Here is a 21,728-nt window from a genome sequence, read left to right as displayed (position 1 = left end):
TAAACCTGACCTTGAAAAGGTGAAAAGCATCTTGAGCAACTATCTGCCAATATGCCCTTTTCCAAATGGTATTCTTTGCCAACATGCCATTTTCAATTGGTTTTTTTTTTTTTTTTTTGGGTTTTTTTTTTTGTGCCAGCAGCCCGATGATTAAAAAAACAGTCTTGGAGTTAAGGGATGGGCAAAATCAAAGAAGTCAAAACAAACTGCTCCACTGGATGAGTAGATGAGTTTTTATCACTCTAAAAGGTGTCCTTGACCTTAGTCTACAACGGTATGGTCTACAACAATAAAGTCAAAACAAAACAGATTAAGTCTTCAAAGTTAATGCTGCTTTTTTAAAGTATGGATGTTCTTGATAAGACTTGTGAGATCTTTTTAATACACTAAGGCTGTAATGAGACCATTGGTGAAGTAAGATTTGAGAGATTTGGATAAGATTGGAGAATTGTCTGTGTTTTTCATGCTCTTTCTTTGTATACTCACAAGAGATAAGGACACTGAACTCTGTCACCCAGGGAATTTCAAATACTGGTGTGGTCAGCAGCTGGGGTTGTGTCCCCTGAGAATGACCAGATTCTTGTTGTGATATTTATTCCTGTGGACTTTACTGTCTCTCAGTCCAAATTTGCCATGACTTCAGTAAAGCTGGGTTGTAACCTTTGATAATAAAGCAATGCAGAGATGCAAAACAAAGACAGCCAATAAATTATATGAAAAAATGAACATAAATCCAGTAGCCTCTGCAATGGCTTCAACTTCTGACACAGAATGTCACAAGTCGATACGGTGGCAGCAAAATACAGTTCCTTAGTACATTTCATAGAATCACACAATATTCTTAGTTGGCAGGAGCCCACAAGGATCATTGAATCCAGCACTGAAGTGAATGATTCATACAGGGATTGATCCCACAACCTTGGCATTGTTAGCACTCTGACCAGCTCAGCTAGTCTCATTTTCTTCCATTTATCTTTAAACTCAGGAGGAAGAACTACCAAGAAGAATAAATTAAGCTATACAGGACTTTGGTTCTGAGAAAAATACGGTTTGTACTGTTCCTTAAAGAGTTGCTAGCCATGACGAAGCTCTTCTTTGTTATAAAAAGGTATTCCTGAAAGTAAGCAACAAATACCAGGAATGGAGATACACTGTAGTAGCTACTCTGAGATCTTCAGGGGTAATTGATTATTCACAAGCAGAAAAGGAGATATTCAGGAAAAATCCCAGTTCAGGAGAGCTGTAAGCATGACCTTAGACAGGGGAGGATCCACCACTGCTTCAACCTGGATGAACTGGACAATATACTATCAAATTTGACTGCTATAAACTATGTGGAAGGGGAAGGAGGATTTGCAGTATTAATCTGCAATCTGACACTGTGGGATGCATAAAAAAATTATAACTAAAACTCTAAAATTCTGCAGTCAGACTTCCTAAAAAAACCCCCACTCTCCCTCCCTGCCAATAAAAATCATATAACCTTGGTCAACCTTAAAAGACAGCAAAGGCTCACCCTAGTTAATGGAGTAACACAAGCAACTTTAAGAAATTTGGCTCTAACATAACCTTCCATTTATAAATTCTAGTGCAGTGGTTGTTAACTGACCTTCTGGAACTACAACACCACAAAATAGTGCCAAAAACATTTGTGCTTTGTCACACAAGCATTTCAAAAACTAAAAAGCATTATTTCCATAAGAAACTTTCTGCTCCAGAATTAAAATCTGTGATTTCTACAAAGTAACTTAGTTGGTGCAATGTTTTAGTTTGAGCACATGAAAACTGATAAATCCACAGATTTCCTTGATCACATGAAAGAAATCATCGTGATCCTTTTTTTCATGGTGTGGCACAGCTGTTTATTCTGGTAAGGCAGAAATGCTTACAGCAGCCAAATCCCCAAGACAGAACAGATCAATGAGGTTTCTAACTGGATACCACATTGCATTCCCTATTTGCAGGGAAGGTGTTCAGTATCTGAAATGCCAAGGAACTTAAATGTATGGCTTGTCATCTTCAGACCATGATGCTATTCCCTAGGTCATGAGTCAAAAATTTGTGAAAAAATGAGGCTTTGTGAATTTCACTTCTTTTTGTACCTACTTGTGCAGCTGCTCTTCTGCACCATCAATGCACGAAGACTTCCTATTTAGCTCTCTCTTTAGTATTAAATATGCTCATATTTCACCACACACCCCTCCAGTACTGCCCTTTTTCTGAATTCAGACTTTGGTGCTTGTGGGTCATCTTCAGAATGCCTGCTATCTGTCATTTCCATAAGAGTTGAGATGGGGAACTGAGGAGGTTTTAGCATTGCATGCAGGTGAGATGTAAAGCACAGAGAAGAAGGGCTAAACTAAGGATCTCAGAAATCCCCACTTTGTTCAAGATTTCAGCCTGTGAACTAAGAACCAGTATTAGCAGCCTGGAATGTTTACAGCTACCAGAGCTATCCAAGTTGCAGTTAGTAGGTGTTTTTTTCTGGCAGCAATCCTCTCAATACACTGAGGAAATACATGGCATCAGTCACAAGGAAACAGAAACAGTTATTTATTAATTTTTTCTTGCTCCCTTTTCCAGCATCTGAATTACTTGAAAGCATGGGGATGAGGCAGCAGGTACTTGGCTAAAGGGCTTTGTGAGAGTGTAACATGAATAAAAGAATAAAAGCCCCAACAGTTTCTTCCACGGGTCAGAATTGCGAATCACTTTGCTCCTCTCTAGGCTGATCCTTACCAAACTTAATCAAATGAGAACACACAACCCTTCTCCCCTGTTTGCTCAAATGCATGAAGGTGAGGAGATAAATTCAAGTATTTCTACATTTTCCTGCTACCTGACAGTCTAATACTGATTTCACAGTAGTAATGGTAATTGACCTTATTTTCTTTTGCAAAGGAGAAAAACACAATGCACATTTTTGTGAAAACATCTTCACAGGTACTGCTTGTGGCAAACTCTATTCTAAAACACTCCTTTGCACACCCCCTGGCTACAGTGAAGCTGCCTAAGGCATCTAAAAATTAATCTCAGGTCAAGCCCTGAATGCAATTTTCTGTCTCTTGGCCTTCCAGGTATTTCATCTCCAAAGCTGGAAAGAAAGTGAAGTGTCTGATAGTCCTCTAGCAACTGCAGCTCAGGAAGTGCATCCATGGTGGATAAATGCCATGGGACTCCTGGGACCAAGTGGGAGCTGTGCACTGCAGGGATCTGCCATGAAGTTATTTCATGCTATGGATGCTCCTCTTCTACCTTCCAAAGATTTCAGTGAAATGGGAACATGTTCCTTGGTATTTTTCAACATGCAAGCCTAAATCATGTTATCCTGAGTGCAAACTAAGGGTACCTACTAGGCCAGCAGCCAGGCTTGCTGCAGAGATGCAATGAATTCTTTAACTTTTCTCCTTTAACTTCTGTCAAGAGCTGTTTTATGTCTCATTATTTAGCAGACAGCATAGTTGAAAACATCAGATACATCACTATAATGCACGTAAGAGCTTCACACAGGATAGTTTATCAAGTGGAAAATGAACTTATTTGTAAGTGCAGAAAGGGATATGAAATGGTATATTTATTACACTACAGACTGAATATTTGAGAGCAAATGGGCCTATGAAAACTGTACAGTCTTTGGCGTCTCTCATGGGAAAAATCAGCTGCCAGACTTAAGGCTGGGAAATATGATTTGCTGACTTCAACTGGAAACTGAACAACTATTGAGTGTAGAGTGTTTGCAGAGCATCAGGGAATAAATCAATAAGGCAATGCTGTTGCAATAATACGCTGAGTTGGTATGAATATTCTCCCTTTATTCATTCTGACTCCAGTATTATCTGCCAGGGCTACATTTCACTGGCTGGTGGAGCCTTGCTGATAAACTGGACAGAAGAGTCAGCAGCCAGTACCTACTTGGCAGCTCTGGCAGAACCAAATCCAAAGCAGAGAGCAAAAGCTCAGGCATCTCAAGTTGTCTTTTAATCAGACAAGGTTTTCCAGCCTGGATGAAACACAGCTGCTACTCTTCCACAGTGTTTGACTCTTGCTCTAACAGAATTAAGCAGAAGCAGCAACTACTGAGTCTTGTCTTCTGTGCTTCTCATTTTTTCATATAGGGAATTTTCCCTGTTACACTGGCTTCCTGGTTCTTGATCAGGGTTTTCTTATCTCCTAGGTGCTTGATGATTAATATCAGAACATAACCAAGCAGATGACGACTGAGAATTAGTAAAATGATGGGATGGCTTGCAGTAAACTCCTGTCAAATGGAACAAAGACTTTCCTCCTCCCGTCTTCAGGCTGAAACTGATCCCATCACAGGGATCCCAGCAGGAGAAACCCTGTGACTCTGGACCTCACCCTACTGTTTTCAGGTGGAGATGGGGTCCCTCTATTGAATCTTTCAAGTCCATAGTTCCCGGCATCTGTCCCTCTTTTTTGCCCATGATTGGGGGGAAATAAAAGATACACAAGCAAACAGGTTAAATGCTGCAGCTTAAACCTTCTGATGGTTATAATATTATATGATATAAAACCCTCACTTAGAATGGTACTGAGTATGATGACATGCTTATCAGGTACATACATTATACATTAACCTGTGAGATGCATATATGCTGCTGTGCTACAAGTTATAATCACCGGAGAGCTGACAGAATGTCTGCGTGCTGCTCCTCCTAAGGGACTGATAACTACCAGCAGATGAAAGAAACAACACTTGCCAGTAGTAACTCCTCAAACTAGAGTTGCTCATCAGCAGGAGCCCTTAGAAATCAGTACTTTTTAATGCTCCATCAAAAGAACAAGTTATGAATCTAAATACTGCACTCTATTTACAAAAAAAAAAAAATCTAGCTTTTTATTTATAGAACCTAAGAGATTACCTAACAAGTAAAATAGAAAATAATTTTACTAGTACTAGAAACATTTTAAAGTTATCATTAGACTCATCAATTATGAGCAACATAATTGAGGAGTCAATAAACCAACCCTGACTGTAAAGTAGCTGACATTTTGACATATATTCACACACACACACTCAACTCTCAGGGTTAAGCATATCAGCCAGTAAACTGACTAGCTGTCTGCTCCTAAGTATATTGCATTTAAACTTTCACTGAGATTTAAATCTAATGCAGGTCACCTGCAATTTGAATTTGGTTACTGCAACAAAATGCACATTAATCTGTTCAGCTTAAGTGCCTGAACCTTCAATTTCATTGGAACTTCATGGTGATGGTTCTTTTTATGTATTTTTTAAAGAGATTTAAAGTTTTCATTAGTATGTTTGTAACAAGTAAATATGAAATGTATAAATCTTGCATAAATCACACACATATGAGTGTAAATGTGAACACTTTCTCTGCACTCTCTTTTATCTTTGTTCTTTTGGAATAGAAAGGAATGAAAAACCACAGGGCAAAACTGAACATCAAAAAAACATGGATTTTGTTTCTCAAGCAGAGTTTACTAATTAAATATAAAACAGTATTCTATACAATTAGTTTCTTCCCTTAATCAGTCTGTTTATTCATGAAAACTGCTACCTTCCCCAATTGTCCATAACCATATGTTCATTTAACAAAAAAAGCAAAGCAGGATTGAAATTCCTTTTAAATAGCTGGAAAGAGCTTCGAGCTGTTTCTAATAGAACACATGTTAAAACTCAGAGGTACTGTGCAGCTCTCCTGCTGTTCATGAGCTTGGTGACAGATGAACATGGTGTGGTGCACACAGCGTGTCACCCTGGCACCTTGAGCCTGTCCTATTGGGAAGGGAAAACCTGTTGCAATCCACAGAACACTAGAGAATATTGAGATAACTGCCCATGTGTCTTGCTAACACTTCAGCTAACGTGAACCATGCAGCAACAGGAGCTGGTGTTTGGAACTGTATCCCAAAAACCACTGTGGCTGAGGCTGCTGGGAGACAAAGCTGAACCAAATTCCAGTTCTCGAACTACCGCTGTAAGAACTGATTGCTCCTTCCCTGCTGTAAATAAATAAGTAAGTGCAGACTATTCAGGGACACTTTCAGTGCTGGTGAGCTGGGGAGCTTCCACAGTGCTCTCTGAGAAGCTGGTTTTTTTTTCTCTCACCAGCACCCCGTATGCTCCCCATGCAGTGACCTGCTGCCAGCCACACTGAGCTGGTGCTGGCCATGCTTTTACCCCAGTGGCAGCTACTAAATGAGGGTGCTCAGACCTTGTGTTAACTAAGACATGACCTGCCTTCCAGCATGATTCTGAGATGTGAATGCTACCGCTGCCATTCCCCTGGGAGAGCTGTCTGTCCCATTTCCCAGTGCTGCCTGCACAATCGATGGCTGCCCCTCAGCTCAGGGCACACACGCAGACATGTGAGAGGGCACAGCTGTGGCCACACAGCTGAGGCTGCAGTGGCTGCAGGAATGCCACTTTTGTACACCAGCACCAACAGCTGATGTCAAATCAGCCTGCAAAGCCTTGCAGTTCGGAGGCAGATGACCAAACACTTATCACGTGGCTGCCAGCAGCTAACATTAGCCAGGGAAAAGGATCTTAACTGACTGCAACTTCTGTGTCATCACAGAAGGCTTAAAAAAGTGCTCAGCTGGGAAATAGGGAGAAAATTGGAAAAAAAAAAAAAGACAGAAAAAGAGAAAAAGAGAGAAAGAGAGAGAAAGGTAATTTGGCAGTATCTGTTCCCCATCACAGGCTGCCTTGGAAAATTCCCTGAATTTTGCACTCTGATATCCAAGCTCAGAGACACTACCAGTATTCTAAGAAACAGAATTTCTTAGAATTCTATGAAATAGAATTTTGCTAAAACACAGCCTGTTTGCTATTACTCCGCTGTGTATGGCAAGGTTCCTTTGAGTAGCTTGCTCCTCACAGAGCCTGCCCCTCTATGCACAGCTCATATGTGAGGGAGTGCTTTCCACTGACAGAGCAAACCTTTGCTGCAGTGGAGAAATGCAGTAAATTAGCACCCAGACAAATTATTTTGGGATTTCTGCAGTGTACTGAGGCTGACACATCCCACAACCAAAGGGATATGGGCTACAGGTGTACCACTTTTCTGTTAAGTCTGTGTCTTCCCTTAGTTTACAACTGTGCAGCAACCTCAGGGCTGATCTGCAGGGCCATCCAAAAAGCATCGAACCAAAATGTTTAGTTCTTCAACAGCCTAACTTGCAATGGCAGCAGCATTGGCATTTGGAGCAGCATCTCTGCTTCTATATGGAAAGAAGCATTTTTCCCAAAGTGCCTACTGTCAGTGAAGTAACAGATAATGGCAAACAGCATTATGGACACCCTTTAAACTGCATGCAAATTACCAAGCATGACTTACTTTTTAAAATCAGAATGGTCCTTTATTTGTACGGAAAAATTCTACAGCTGAGTCCCTTCCCTCTGCTGCGCAAATTCCACATTCAGTTGCACAATCACAAAACATGGCTTTGGAAGGAATCCCCACTTACAACAAAAACCACATCAATGTGACTAATCACAGCAGCTGTCTTACCTATCAGGAGTTTAATGCCTTCTACTTAAAGCCTTTAAATAAAACAGCTTGTCTACACATTTTTTACTGAGCAACACAACTAATTCTCATTTTTTGAAGAAGCAGCCTTAATACCCTAGCATTAATAGCAGCTTCAAAGCCATGAGACTTATGATCATCCTTGACAGAGCACATGTGCATGTTGCAAAGTGAGCCTGGAAAGGCTCAGGTGTAGCCTTTCAGATCCCATGAGAATTTAAACAAACCATGAAGTTATGTTTCTTAACAAAACTGTGCCTTTTTTTTCTACTCTGACCTAATACTGTCACTACCAACAACAGTGACAAGGTGTTTCTGTTACATTAGTAGGACTGCAGTACTTCTTGTGCAGGCATGACTGGTCTGTGGAAGGAGGTAGGACATTTTCCTCCCAGTTCTATTGGAATAGCATGTCTTTGATGATTGGAAGCTTCCCAAGGTTTTACATTGGGAAGGTGCTTCCCTGCAGGGCTGCTGCTTGTACTTAAAGTTTCACTGTTATTTTTTTGAGTGGTTAATGGACTTCCTTTATCTTTACATCTGCTGGAATCCTTCTACAGATCATCCACTGGAAAATGCCTTTACATGACATGTCTAAGTACTGGATTGGTTTTGTCTTATCAGCCTGGGAGCCCTTCCCTCTGACCTGAAAGAACAAGAAGGTACCAATGGTGATGCCACTAGTCTGACTGCCATTTGTTGAAGTAGAGCCCCTGGATAAAATCACAGCTATCACCAATGGCCATGGGAGCTCACCTGGCCACAACAGAAGCAAATTTGAAATCTACTTCCTTAGAGCCTGTGGCACAGATTAACATGAGCCATCCCAAATTCTGCTGAGTTTGTGTGCTGAAGCATTTGCAGGCTTGTGCCTTTGAATACAGCTGAATCTTTAGAGCTTGTGTCTATTTTTCTGCTCTGTCTGCTGACAAGCAATCCTAAGAATCTGTCACTAGCGGGCAAAAATAGAAATGGGACAGGAAAAGCTATGGACCTCAAAAGTGTTTCTGGAATTTCATTGCGGGCAGATCTCTCATGATGATCTCATGAAAGAACTGCCCTTGAAAGTAAAATGAGAACTTTTGGATACAAAATCCCAGGAAGACACAAAACAAAAGCTAATTGAGGTGATTAAAAATTACTCTGAAGAGGATAGTGATGGTAATGTGAAAATCTTGTAATCTATCAGAATCTGAGTAACCTGATAAATATCATGGGGGATTAATAATACAGTCAGTTCAGAGAAAACTCTTGAGATTGAAATAGTATTCTCAGAACAATTTAGAACAAGGAAAGCTTTCCCCTTTGTGGATCTGTAACAACACTGACAGACTTTGAGGGAGGCTCCAACTCTAGAGAACATAACTTTGGTCTGGAACAGGACACAAAAGAAAACCTCAAGGCATGTGATGGTAGATAATGAGAGCTAGGGTCTCATGGAAAGTCTCCAGACAATGGCCAATTCACTGGAGGCACATGTCTGTTTCTTGCTCTAGGAAATACAAGTTAGAGCAAGAGCTGTTGGTCTCTAAGCCACATGAAGAAAGGTCAAGCTTAAGGAAAATAAAAGACAGAGGAGATGCCACATTGGTTCATACAATTCTGTCTTTGATGGTGGCCAGTTGTAGCTGTTTAGGGAAAAAGTATAGGAAACAAAGAACAGAAGAAACGTAATTCAGCCATGGATGGATTGAACTGATTCCTTTTCAACTGTGAAATAACACAGAGTTCTGTATCCTGCATTCTCAGGTGGGGTGGAGATGGTTACAAACATTTCTGGCTGGTGGGCTGTAACGTTTCCTTTCACATAAATTAGTTTCTCTTCATGCATAAACCACTTGCAACTCATACATAAAGGTTCTACACTAAAATGAAGGGGAGAGAGAAATTCCGTCAGCACTCCCATACTCAATAGTGAATTTGTGAATGCAGGGAGAAGAGAATTCCAAAGCACCCAGGTACCCCACGGAAAGCATGCAATGCTCCATTATTTGTTATTCCCACCAGCTGCAGTTTTCTTCCACAACTGCCTGTTTGTTGCTAAGAAGACTGCAGAAACAGTGTTCTTGGGGAAAATGCAATGTATTTATGTGCGCAAATTGGTCATTTTGAAACATGGCAGGCTCAGCAAAATTTATTTCTCCCTGAAAATCATCCCCATGAAATGACACAGATTTAGATCCTTTAGTCAGTGTCAGTACCATCTCCGAGATTGCCCTTTTTAGTTAATTTTGAGAGCAAACAGAACAAATGTGCACCAAAGTACCCCCACATGAAAACCCAGTGCCAGGAGAGGCAGCAGGGAGCAGCTACTGCGGGGTCAATCCACGCTGCCTTTCTCACCATTCACAGTACATGAAAAATGCTCAGGGACAGGCTGCCATCCCACTGCATGTGACACAAATGCATTCTTTTGTCTTCCTGACACATTGGTTACATGAAGTTTGGTTCATTTTAAAAAAGAAACAAAAAGAGATGAAAAGAAAAGCAGGTCTCTGATATCTTTTTGCACAGGAGGCTGATTTGAAATGAAAAGTAGTGAAAATAAAATGGAGTAACTCCAACCTTAGCCTGAGCTAATGACAGCTGATTTTCTTGTTACTCCAATACTATGATCACACTCCCTTCTCCAGATAAAAGCAACACACCTTCCCAAGACAAGGCAACTCACCTTTCTTAAACTGCTAGTGCTTTTAGCATTAGGTAGAGGAGGCAATTTTCTGGTTGAGACAAAAACCACTGAGCTGAACAAAGGTTTCTTACCGTTAAGGACAACGCCATGCAGACAAAAGTGAACTTCTTGATATGTGTGGCTGTGACGGTGCTGTTGGTGTTCACCAGTTTATTGCTGGGGTTATTCTAGGGCAAGAGAGAGAGAGAGAGATAGAGAGCATTAGCCTGGCTCCAGACTACCAGGAGCTGCTGGCACCAGGGTCATGTGCTGGACCTGACTGTCTGTGCCTGTCCGTGTCTGACTTGGCTTGTTTGCTTTATAACCTGGAGCTTTCTGAGCACTTTGTACCACTGCAGAACATTTTCTGCTTAAACTGACAGCAACTGCTGCTATGGTCACTGAGGGCTGAGTAATCTCCCTACTTTTCCAAATAATAAGTCCTATTTAACAAATTCAGCTTTGAAAAAGGTTGGTAGCTCTTTCTAAGAAAACACCACATGATTTTTTTTAAACCTTATTTTAATGTTTGTAGCATGGTTTCACAGGAAAAACTGGATTTGATTCCCTTTTACCACAAATTGTACCAAATCAAGAATGCAAGCATCCTTACTGATCCAATTAGACAAGCAGGTAATATAAACAAAGCTTCTGGAACAGCTGGCTCCATTAATGCAGTTTAATGAACAGAACATAATTAGGACTATTAGATGTTCCACCTTGAACATGGGCTCTGTACTCACATGGCAACAAAGTTTTATTTAAAACAACAACAGCCTTCTTCCAAATGTCTAATATAGCAAATGAAGCTGAAGATTTAAAATTGCCCTTGGGGAATGCATAAAACCAAACAAAATGGTCTGTGAAAGGAGAGGATGGGATATCAAAGCAGGTTACCATTAGGAGCCCTTAAGGAAGAGCCTGTTAGGTCATATATTGCATTTACCCTGGGACTGTTTGATACTCAAGTTTGTGCACATGCTGATAAAACCTGTACCATGAGATGTACATTTATACACCCTAGATGTAACTGGGGTAGAGCAGCAGTCCCTGTCACAGAGTCAGCCTTCTCTACTGGTGTCACTTGTAAGAGAAATAGAACTATTGCAGATACATTTGGGGAGTGGAGCACTGTGAACAGTACATTATTTCACACACATTCAGGTGCTTGATGGAATTTTGCAGTTTAAGGCTTTTGTTCTGATCAGTGCAGCAATTGCACCTAGATAGCCCCACGTTCCTGCCTAAATACCTGCTTGGAAGTTTGGATGCTTGAAGATGTAGGCAACCCAGACCCTAAAGCAGGAAGCCACTCCATCTGACCTTTTTGGGAACAGGTTATGAAAACTCCCTGTAAACATTTTTTCATGCATCTACTACTATTAATTGTGTTTCTGAAGAAATACTTTGCTTTGCTGTTAGTTTTCACAGATGGATAAGCTTTGCTTACATCACTCACCACTGTTTAAATGAACTTTTTGCTGCACGGCTCAACTTTCTAACAAGCCTAAAATAACAAAGAAGAAATAAAGCACACCCAAAACAAACCATCCAAAAGGGCTGCTAAGAAAAAGCCTTCTCATCTGTTTGTTTCTCTCTGCCATCCCTGTTATCCCTGCCCTTGCCCTACTCTGCCCTTTGCTCCAGCTCTTGACCACATACTCTTTGGTCATAACTCTTCCACACAATTTAGTTCTCAGAACAAAACACTATGGAGCAATAAGAATTCCCACCTAGTCATCAGATAAATAGCATTCACAAATCTCAAAACTGGTGCTGTACTGAGCCAGGTGGCAGGGTCCATTAGGAGCAATGGCATTATCACCATATAAAACAGCATAGAGAGCACAGAACTAGCATATGCCTGCTCTCTTCCAAAATGTCAGTAGTAACCCTCAGCCTGAATGTAACTGCTAGGCCATGGGGTTGCTTTGGACACAAAGTCTCATTAAAGACTGAAGTAGGACCCTGCATCTCTCTTACAAATGTGAAGAGAGATAATGATTTCTCTTGTGAAGACAATAATCTGACTTCACCAGTAGAACCCCTGAAGAGGGGCATCTCAAATCCCATCAGTCAGTGTGCTTCTGATGGCCATCAGCATTGCCAGCCTCCTGAATAACTAACAAAAGAAAATGGGAGTTTAAGTGCAGCACACTGTTTTGGCTTCTGAAAATCACAATGGACACCTTACAGGGTCCAGAAATAAAAAAGTGTTTCTATTTGGGCTCTTCTGAGAAAAACTTATGATAAGGAAACAAAGCTTTTGGAAGGCACAGTGACACAAGGTGATGCATGACCGAGGGAAAAGCAATTCTCACAGCAATCTTCAAAAACCCACTGTGGGTTTCAGGTTTGGTATTTATTGTCTGAAAAGTAGGGCGAAGGCAATTACACATATGGTTGCCAGGATGAAATACCCTTTTTACTGCTGCTACCTAATTTTGTACATTTTATTGCAAATTGCTCTTCAAACATGGAACTAAAATTCCCATGAGTTCTTTTCCAGCAGTTAGATAAACTGTACCCATCTGTGCCTTATCCTAGCATTTTCTTCCTCACAGTGTCCCACAAGAGCCCTGTGAGAAGCCATTTAACTGAAACAAATGGACAAATCCTGGTCAAATCCTGTCACCTCTGCAGTTGTCAGTGTATCTTTCACCAGCTAAATCAGACCTGAATTTAGGAGTCTTAATTGCTGCTACTACTGCTTGACAATAGTGCATTTGATTGTGGCTTGCATCAAATGAGGTTAGCAGCTCCTGAGTTTCCTGTCCCAAACTATTTTTATCTTGCAGCTCACTGGGTGTGCATCTGCAGTTCCTTTAGAGCAGCATGGCCTCCAAGAAAACCTACATGTGGTATTTTATCTGACAGGTCAATTTAGTTGTACACAGGCAGCTTAGGAGGTTGTGATTGATTTGACTTTGTGTTGGTTTTAAATTCTCCTTATAAATATGGTGGATGATATTAAACAGGGCTTGCTCCAGTTAGATACATTCCAGAGAAAACATATTTTTCATGAGTATTTGGAACCAGAAAGTTCAGTTACTAATTGGTAAATAAAGGGAAGGAGACGATCTGGCATTTGAATTCTAGAGTCACAGGACAGGATTGTTCTTTGCATAATATATGGACTAGTGAATACCAGTCATAAATCAGAGCAAAAAAAGAGACTAAACAAAATTAATTTTTGCTCTGTGCCCAGTTCCATCCAGGAGCAGTCCTTGCATTCTTACATAATTACATGATTTACCAACAAAAATCTTCATAGCCTTGGTCAGCTAAGTCAGTACTACTAAAAGAATGTCTGTTATCTCTGTTAGTGTCAGTCTGTAAAACACCCTTTGCTAAACATTAACATAAGCAAATTAACCCAAAGCCACTTGGGAGATACCACAAAATCTGGAGCGGAGACGTGAGCTTGCTTGCTTGCTCATTCAGTGATGACGCTTTGTGAGAAATCACTTCATTACCTGAGTAGCTACCTCATAGTGAGAACTTTTTTTAATCCCTAAAAATACAGCACCTATCTATCCAAAAGGCAGCTTAATACCTTGTAACACAAGGTATTAATACCTTGTAACACAAGGTATTAAGGTATTTATATAAATACAAGGTATTTAACCTTGTAAGGTTAAAATCATAAATCAGACAACAGCTTGAAGCCACCGAAAGCCAATTAATTTTAACTAGATTTTAAGAAAACCTATCAGTGGAAAAACAAATAGAAAGAACTAGGAGAACCACACAGGCAAAACCCTGCCAGAGGTATTTATGACAGCCCTAACAGGGACACTCACCTTGTCAAAAGCAGGGTACACAGCTCTGATCTCTGTCAGCCAGCCATAGGGCATGTGTCCCACTGGATATGTAGCTGTCAAAATCGCCACTGCCTATGAATAGAGAGAGAAATATGAACTTCAAATCTTCAAACACAACAGTGAAACTAACACAGGGTGCTATTGCCCACCAGTACCACCTTATTGACCTTGGCACAATGCAAAACCACACCAGAGACTGGAAACTTTTTGTTTCAGGAAGACCATCAAAATGGTCGTCATTTGGCCTGGAAATTTAAGCTTATGAATTTTTTTGTGCCATGAAATTACCTAAGTCAGCTTTGTCATTTCACCATCACTCTGATACTCTGAGATAATAGTTAACTTGAGCTGTGGTGCACCCCTTACCAGGCCAACACCTTCCTCCCAAATTGCTCCTGAGTTATTTTACCTACAGATAGCTGAGCAGCAGAATGCCTTGCAGCTCACAGTAGTTTTGGATCGTACTGCATAATTTCAATTTATATACATTTTACTTGGTTATCCATAAATAAAATAGCTTCAGGTAAGACATACTATATATAAATCATGGGATCTCAGTGGCTGAGTGAGTTTGGACATCAATATGACTGCTTGGAGGCAGGAGGCACTTATGAGACCAAAAAAATCTATCTCTGCCCACTTTGGTGCTCATCAATGAACACCAGACAAAAATAATTCCAGGTGAACATTTTTAATATAAGAAAAAATTCACTACCTGAAATTTTAACAATTCACTGCCCTTTTACTCTCTCATAAGTACAGTCCAAGAGGTTTATCAAAGACATAAGCTCCCCTCCATATTATGTATGAAAGGTTTTGGTGATTTTTCTGGCTGTTGAAGAAAAAGTCCAAATACATGTCCTTCATGTAGGAAGGGTATTTAGGAACTCTTCCTGTGGCTACTTGTAAATCTACTGTCACTCCAAGTTTTCTAGTCCTCAGAGCTGAGGTATGCATCTGAACTGAGAACTGCCTGACTCTCTTAACTCTAGAAATCAAAGTACTTGGGCGCCTTTTGTCTGCAGGTTCAGATCTGTTGCAATCCACATACTTCTGATTCATTTAACATCTGGCAATGGTAGTGTTAAGAAAGACCTTTTTTAACTACTGCTGTTTCTGTTTTACTCCCAAACTTTCAAAATACATTTTCTTGATTATCTGAGCCCATTTTCCCATTATAAATGTAACTGCTGTCTTTGCTTGGTTAAAAGATCTATACAAACACAGGACCATGTAGCAAGCTAATTTGTTCCCTGTGCTGTTTAAAAAGGAAGTGGAATGTGATGATATCCACAGAGAGGAAGAGACTGGTATAGATCCTTCCCTGCTAATAACAGCATTAATAATGTTTAATGTACCTGGAAAAAGTAATTGGTTCAAATAAAACAAATTGGAATTTTAAGATAGTACCCTTTTTAATTGCACCCTCCCATCACTGTATTTTCATCAGAATTTCCATCTGTATGAAACCTAACTAGGTTAAATTGAGTAAGGAATATAAAAGCTATTCTGCTTATTTTCATTGTTAAATCCAAAAAGACTGCAAAGACACAGTGCCTGTTAAAGGGAAAAGTATTTCACTACCATATTGTGTATGCTAGATTCTGCTTGGATGAAAGTATTAAGTTTTTAGTATTGATTTTTCCCAGTGTTTTTCCTCAATTAGTGTTATTCCAACATACATACATGAAAGTTTTCCTAAATGTCTAGCACCTGTGTTTGACAGATGAGAAAGGCCCCTGTGACAGCCACCACCAAAGGGGCAGCCCAATCACCACAACTGTGCTGGCAGTCCAAACAAAGCAGAGGGGGCTGGACAGTGCAAGTGGATTTGTGGTCCCCATGAACATGTTACAGCCTAGTCCTTCACAGGGACTCCCTGCCCACAGTGAAAGCTGCTGCTGTTATTGAACAGGGGACCTCTAAAAGTCCTGTGGATACAGATGCTCCAGACATGGTGCTATCTGTGTTGTCAGCACCTCCCTTTGCAAAGGCAATTATTTCAGAAATCAGAGAAAGTTGGGATGTGACCATTACTGTTAGTGTAAAACTGCCAGTAAATCCCCAGCTGTGACATGTATTTGGAGTCATCCTAATAGCAACAACACGGAACTGGCTAGCCATGAAATGTAATGCATCTAAAACTGAAAGTCACCAAGAAATGTAAAACTGATCTTTGCTAATTTTTGTCTCCCCTTGTACAAAGGCCACTGTTAACACACAGATTTATCCCTGAATCACACATGTAAAAGTTTTAAGCTTCCTAAGTTCTTTTCTCAGAGCTGTTCATTTGCAGTGCCTGGCACCTCCTGAGTGAGTGAAATACACCATATCATGTATGACAAATTTACAGCAGTTCTTTGAACTTCTCTTTTAATTTAGTATCTTACAGCTTTGCTTATCCTATGGCTATATGCATCTAGACATCCTTGCATGAAACTGGCAGCAGAAATTCCCAGACTTCTGAGGAGAATGGGTCAGCTTGTGGTGAGCATTGGTAAAGGCTCTGCACCACAATCAGAAATCTGCCTCCCAACAGCTGTAGGAGACTTACTGGAGTAATCTGAAATTCCTCAAGAGAAACAGGGTGCATTTCATATCCCAACCAGGAGTCAATTTTTTATATGTACTTCTTAATATCTCTGTTCTGTCTGATGCACTGACTGTTAACAGTAGTTCCACTTCAATTTGCACAGCCATAAAGTACACATGACAGGAAAGAGTAGGACATGGGACTACTGTCAATTGTCCTAAAATTCCTGGGATCTAAATGCTCCAGACTCTATGTACCCACGTGTAGAGCATGAAAACTTGGGATGCAGGCACTGTTCAGCAAAAAAATTCTACTAGTCTCGCTGAGGGTGAGGTCCCAGTAGACCTGGCAGAAGGGCTCATGGTGAGAGTCCAGGCAATCTTCTTTTCAAGCATAAAAAGAGCACTAAAGAGAAATGTACTTAAGACAATTTTTTTGTCAGCTTGGCTGAGGAGAGAGGCACAGAGATAATGCCATGGAAATGATCATTTGCAGCAATAGCAATAGAGAGCACTGCCTTTCTTACCTCTGTGGCTGCAGAACTGCCACCTAGGTCCCGGGAGACAAAAAGGTTGACAATGGGCCTACTTATTCGCTGAGTTGCCAAAATTAATGCCAAAGGCCACCAGAAACTCAGCATCTTCCTTATTGTAGCTTCTCCCTGCAACACAGGATAAAAAAAAAAAATGAAGTGAGTTTGGAAAAAAGCATGCAGTACATGACCAAAAGCATGGAGAAAAGTTTTCTGCTTTTCCCCTCCATTGTCAGTTTGGTACATGAATTTCAATAATTTTCAATATGAGGAGCCTAAAATATTTTCACTCATGGTAGCAATACTGATTCAAAAGATGTGTCATGGATCTCAATAAATATGCATAAGGTATCTAATCTGCATAATTTTTTCTGACTACTAGACAAAGCTACATGAAAAACAATATGACATTTGAAGAAAAAGAGAAATTTTGATATCTTCTTCCATATGAAGTAAGGTGTTCCCTTAGTTCATGCTGTGCTGTCTTACAGCTCAGTACAGAGGTCCTCACACATCCAAACTATGGAAGGCATTGTGTCACATGTGCTGTTGCTGGAATAATTTCCACCATGCCTCTTAAACTGAAAATGTTTTTCCTGCAGGACAAAGAGAAGGCCCTTCATGCACAGTGGTTTAATGCAGTATTGCAACACAAAAAAAAAAAAAATCCACATACAATTATTGAGTTCAAAAAACCACAAGCATGAAGACATACCCCCATTTCAGGCCCACTTCTGTCAGGAATAACATCATGTATGTTCCTGTAGTAGCCCAGGCAGAGCGTGGTGCACCGCACAAGTGCTCCCATGTATAGGGACAAGATGGGGATCAAGAGAGGCTCCCTGCACTCCAAGTGACTGTGAAGCAAAATGGCTACAAAAACAACCTGCAGAGAAAACAAACAGATGATTAACAATTTGTCTCTGTGCTTCTCCAGGGCCAACACACCTGGCTGATTCCTGTCTGATTCCTACTAAGCAACAACTTGCATGGCTACAGTTCTACAGAAACTTTAGTCAGGATCCCTCAGTATTTGGTCATGTACATGAGAAGAACAGGAGTTAACTTCATACTCTATGACACAGGACTTGAAGTTTGGGCAGGTGACAGACTAGAAGCCATAAATAGGAGAAGGCTGGCATGAAAGTCTGGCAGGGTCTGGCAGCAGGCATGTGGCTGAGGGTCACCCTTCCCAGGAGAATGTGCTATTCTGATACACACTGAGGCTGGAAACATGCTTCTAGGGTCAGCTTCTAAGCCCTACTGTTGTGGGTTTTTTTGGGCAGTGGGGAGGGTAGTTACAATTAAAAAGCAAGATTTTTAAAATATTCACTTCAACATTTAGGAGCAGGAAGTCTTATGTCAGCCGAGTTTTCAGCTTTTTCGAGTGAAATTTCACTATTTCATTATTTGCTTTTCAGCTGAGAGCCACATTAATGTAAATTAAAGGGAAACTTTCAGGCTAATGAACAGTTCATAATTCTGCCTCTTAAGACTAAATGCTCAATCCATAAAATGTAAAGGAACTGATTAATATATTATTCTCTTTGTAAAGTACAGAGAGGATGAAATGCCTGTTAAATTCCAAATGACTCAGGATGGGGGGCACAACTGGAAAGCCAACTGTGTTTGGTGCTGTGAAGAGCAGAACCAGGACAATCCTGCCAGGACATTCTGGCATTTCAAGTGAGTTACAAGAAATAACATACACATTGTTCAGGTGCAGATTCTCTCCTTCATTGCTAGAGCTGTAAGAAGTAGTTAAGAAAAACCACTCTCTGCAAATGTTCCTGAGGCAGGCCACAGTGCTTATGAGGGTTTTCAATCCTACAAAAATATTGCTTTTCAGTAAATAGAAGCAAAGTCAGTCACAAAGAGTGTGCACATGAAGCTACCCAGGAAAAAGTGGCTACTGCCTGTGCCCCTACTCCCTGTGTGGGGTGCATATGTGGGTGCAGAGTTCTGGGCTGTGACAGCCGCAACTTTTTGTGTTCTGGATTTGCTCTTGCTCTGTGTAGTATTCTGTTGAGAGAAGATGACAGGTGTCTTATTCTTCACAACCCTGGCAGCCCCTCACCAGCTGCTGTGGAAAGGGCCCAAATAAGAATTTGTTTCTGTATTTAGCTCACATGGCCTGAGAGCCAGGGTCAGGAAACTTTGTGGGTCACATCGGAACAAGAGCAGACCCTGAGGGTTAAGGTCATTTGCAGTAATTGGTATTATCTCTGGGGATTTAGTGCACTACTGTAGTGGGGCAGAGCTGACAAATACAGAGTAGCAATTGACTGAACAGCTCAACCTGGTTTATGGTTTCCCTATGTTTAGTGGAAGGAAAATGCTACAGAAAATTGAACTGAGTGCCATTGACTTCATATTTCCTTAGATGTTGTACTGTTCTATCCCCTTTCTTATCCAGTCATTACACCATAGAGCTGGTAATGGGGCACTACAACAACTGTTTACAGTTGCTGGGATTCTTAATTTCCAAATATTTTTGTATGATTTCAAATGAGGGCTGTATATTGGTTCTTAAATGCTACAACACAGTGTGTATGTATGTTGTTTTTTCAATATGCCTAATACAAAAAAACAGGATAGTTAACAACTCACTTTTGAAAATTCAAAAAAACATTTTGTCTCCTCTGAATCACCCTGGGGTTATCACCACAGACCCCTTCTGGAGCACTTCTGAGCCTTCACCTTTTGGAACAGTAACAAGTCCTCAAAGGTGGCTTACACAGCATTTCCTTGGATTAGACACCCTGTGCACAACTGACAGGTCAGATGGAGAATCATGCCTTCACCTCCAGCTCAGGATTTCAGTGGAACTGTGCAAAGTGCTGGGGAGAATGTACAGAGAGAGCAAGATCTATTTCAAAGCACTCTCTCAGTCTCAGGATTGGTAGCAGCCCGTGGTCTCCTTGCCTGACCTTTCTTTCCCCCAAACGTACACGTGTACATACAGAACTTGTTTCTCAGCCATGATGAACAGGGCTGTGGAAGCGCTCCAGGACACGACCCCAAGGCAAACAGCCCTGGGAACTTGATCCAGTCAAGTGAGGCTGTCCTAAACCACAGCTGCCAGCAAACAGCCTTCACATGATGAACAGTCAGAGGGCAGCACACAAGATTGCCTCCTCTGGTGTCTTGCTTGTGGAAGAGAGAGAAGGCACAGAGAGACTCTGTACTAGAGAGCTCCTGTTTAGGAAAGCATCTGCTCCATAACCCAATGGGAACAGTGGCTTCTATGAGGAGCCTTTACCTGAGCTATGACATCTGAGATGGAGGCACATCCCACTAGGAAACTGTACTTGTGTTTCAGCAGAATCCCAGCATGGGTCCATGCCTGAAAAAAAGACAGAGAAAAGTTTGGGAAGTGATTATGATATTGTAATTAATTTCAGGTCCAAGAATGCTGTTTTCTGGTTGCTACATTGTACACAAACAACATGCAGCAGTAACTGGTGTGAACCTGGGTAAACATTAGGCCCTTAATGCAGAGAAAGCACTGTTGCATTGAGTTCCTCAACGTTGTCAGGCTGGCAGGGAGAATAGGGATAAATTTACAGACTGTATAGACATTTCTGAGCACATCTAGTAAGAAAGCAGCCCTTCACAAATCAGATGCTGCACAGGATGAATTATCATAGTAAATCTAATACATTTGATAAATCTAATAAATGATAAATCTAATAAATGATAAATCTAATAAATGCACCTGCTGGATGCACCTCAGAAGTGTGATATTCATTGGCCCACTGAGTTACACTGAGTCCTGTCTGGAAAAGAAATCCAACTTCTTTTTAATGATCCCACTTCTTTTTACTGTCAGCGACTGTTTCAAGCAGACAAAGGGGTGAGAAACTGGTGGAGGCATTAGCATGAGAAAGTTCTCCTCTACCAGTTTTACACACAGGTAGAGGCATTAAAGGGAGCTGCCACATTTTCAAAGAGCCTGGTGACCTGGGAAGCAGCAGCCATGTGTGGCTTCCTAGCTCAAGCATTGGAGATATACTTGTGCTAGCTGTGCTTGCAAAAACTCATGGTAAGAAACATCTTTTTGACAAATTTGCTCTGAGAAATGATAGATTTTATTCCTTGTGAGCTCTGCAGGTCTGGGAATGCGTGGCAAATCCAAATCTTTCACTACAAATCAGAATGAGGTCACATATGGACAACCAGTGCAGCTCATCACAAGACTACCAGTGCTTTCCAAAAGGCACATACTGTAACTCTGACAAGGCAGCTGAGGTTTTTGCCATTTGTCATGATCTCTGGATGTTTAAAGTTCACTCAGCTGCTTTCTCCATGTAGTAGGAGATGAGGCAAGGTATGTAGAGAATTACTGCTCGCCAAGGACACACCTTACTTCTGCATACTTCAGTTTCCCATCAGGTAACAAAGTTTGTGAACTAAGGTCACAAAAACATAGCATTAACATTAAATTTCAGTTCTGAATCAGGCACTCACCATGGCATCCATAAAAGGGAAGGCAGCAAGATAAAGGAAGGCCCTCCGAGTTTTACTTCCCACTGATTCATCCACATGGTGCAGCTTATTGATAATGTAATACCCCAAATCACTATATGCTGTAAAGAAACAAGGTAAGAATGAAAAACAAAGCTTGCATATGGACTCTTGGGTG

The 21,728-nt window shown here is 40.9% G+C and overlaps 1 protein-coding gene across 1 annotated transcript in view; it reads right to left on the bottom strand.

Annotated features, from left to right (window-relative positions):
* The window catches only part of ANKH (ANKH inorganic pyrophosphate transport regulator), a 106,749-nt gene that overhangs the window by 21,041 nt on the left and 63,980 nt on the right, over positions 1-21,728 (bottom strand). Inside the window, exons 3-8 of the mRNA XM_058032973.1 lie at positions 21,554-21,672; positions 20,346-20,429; positions 17,799-17,969; positions 17,078-17,212; positions 13,998-14,090; positions 10,287-10,382 (exon numbers count right to left, since the gene is read on the bottom strand). Of these exons, the coding sequence (XP_057888956.1) occupies positions 10,287-10,382; positions 13,998-14,090; positions 17,078-17,212; positions 17,799-17,969; positions 20,346-20,429; positions 21,554-21,672 (698 nt within the window). The remainder of the gene's footprint in view (positions 1-10,286; positions 10,383-13,997; positions 14,091-17,077; positions 17,213-17,798; positions 17,970-20,345; positions 20,430-21,553; positions 21,673-21,728) is intronic.

Source organism: Melospiza georgiana, chromosome 1 (assembly GCF_028018845.1).
Source record: "Melospiza georgiana isolate bMelGeo1 chromosome 1, bMelGeo1.pri, whole genome shotgun sequence".
Lineage (NCBI taxonomy): Eukaryota > Metazoa > Chordata > Aves > Passeriformes > Passerellidae > Melospiza > Melospiza georgiana.
The sequence above is the reverse complement of the archived record's forward strand: the minus strand, read 5'-3'. Positions and strand labels throughout refer to the sequence as shown.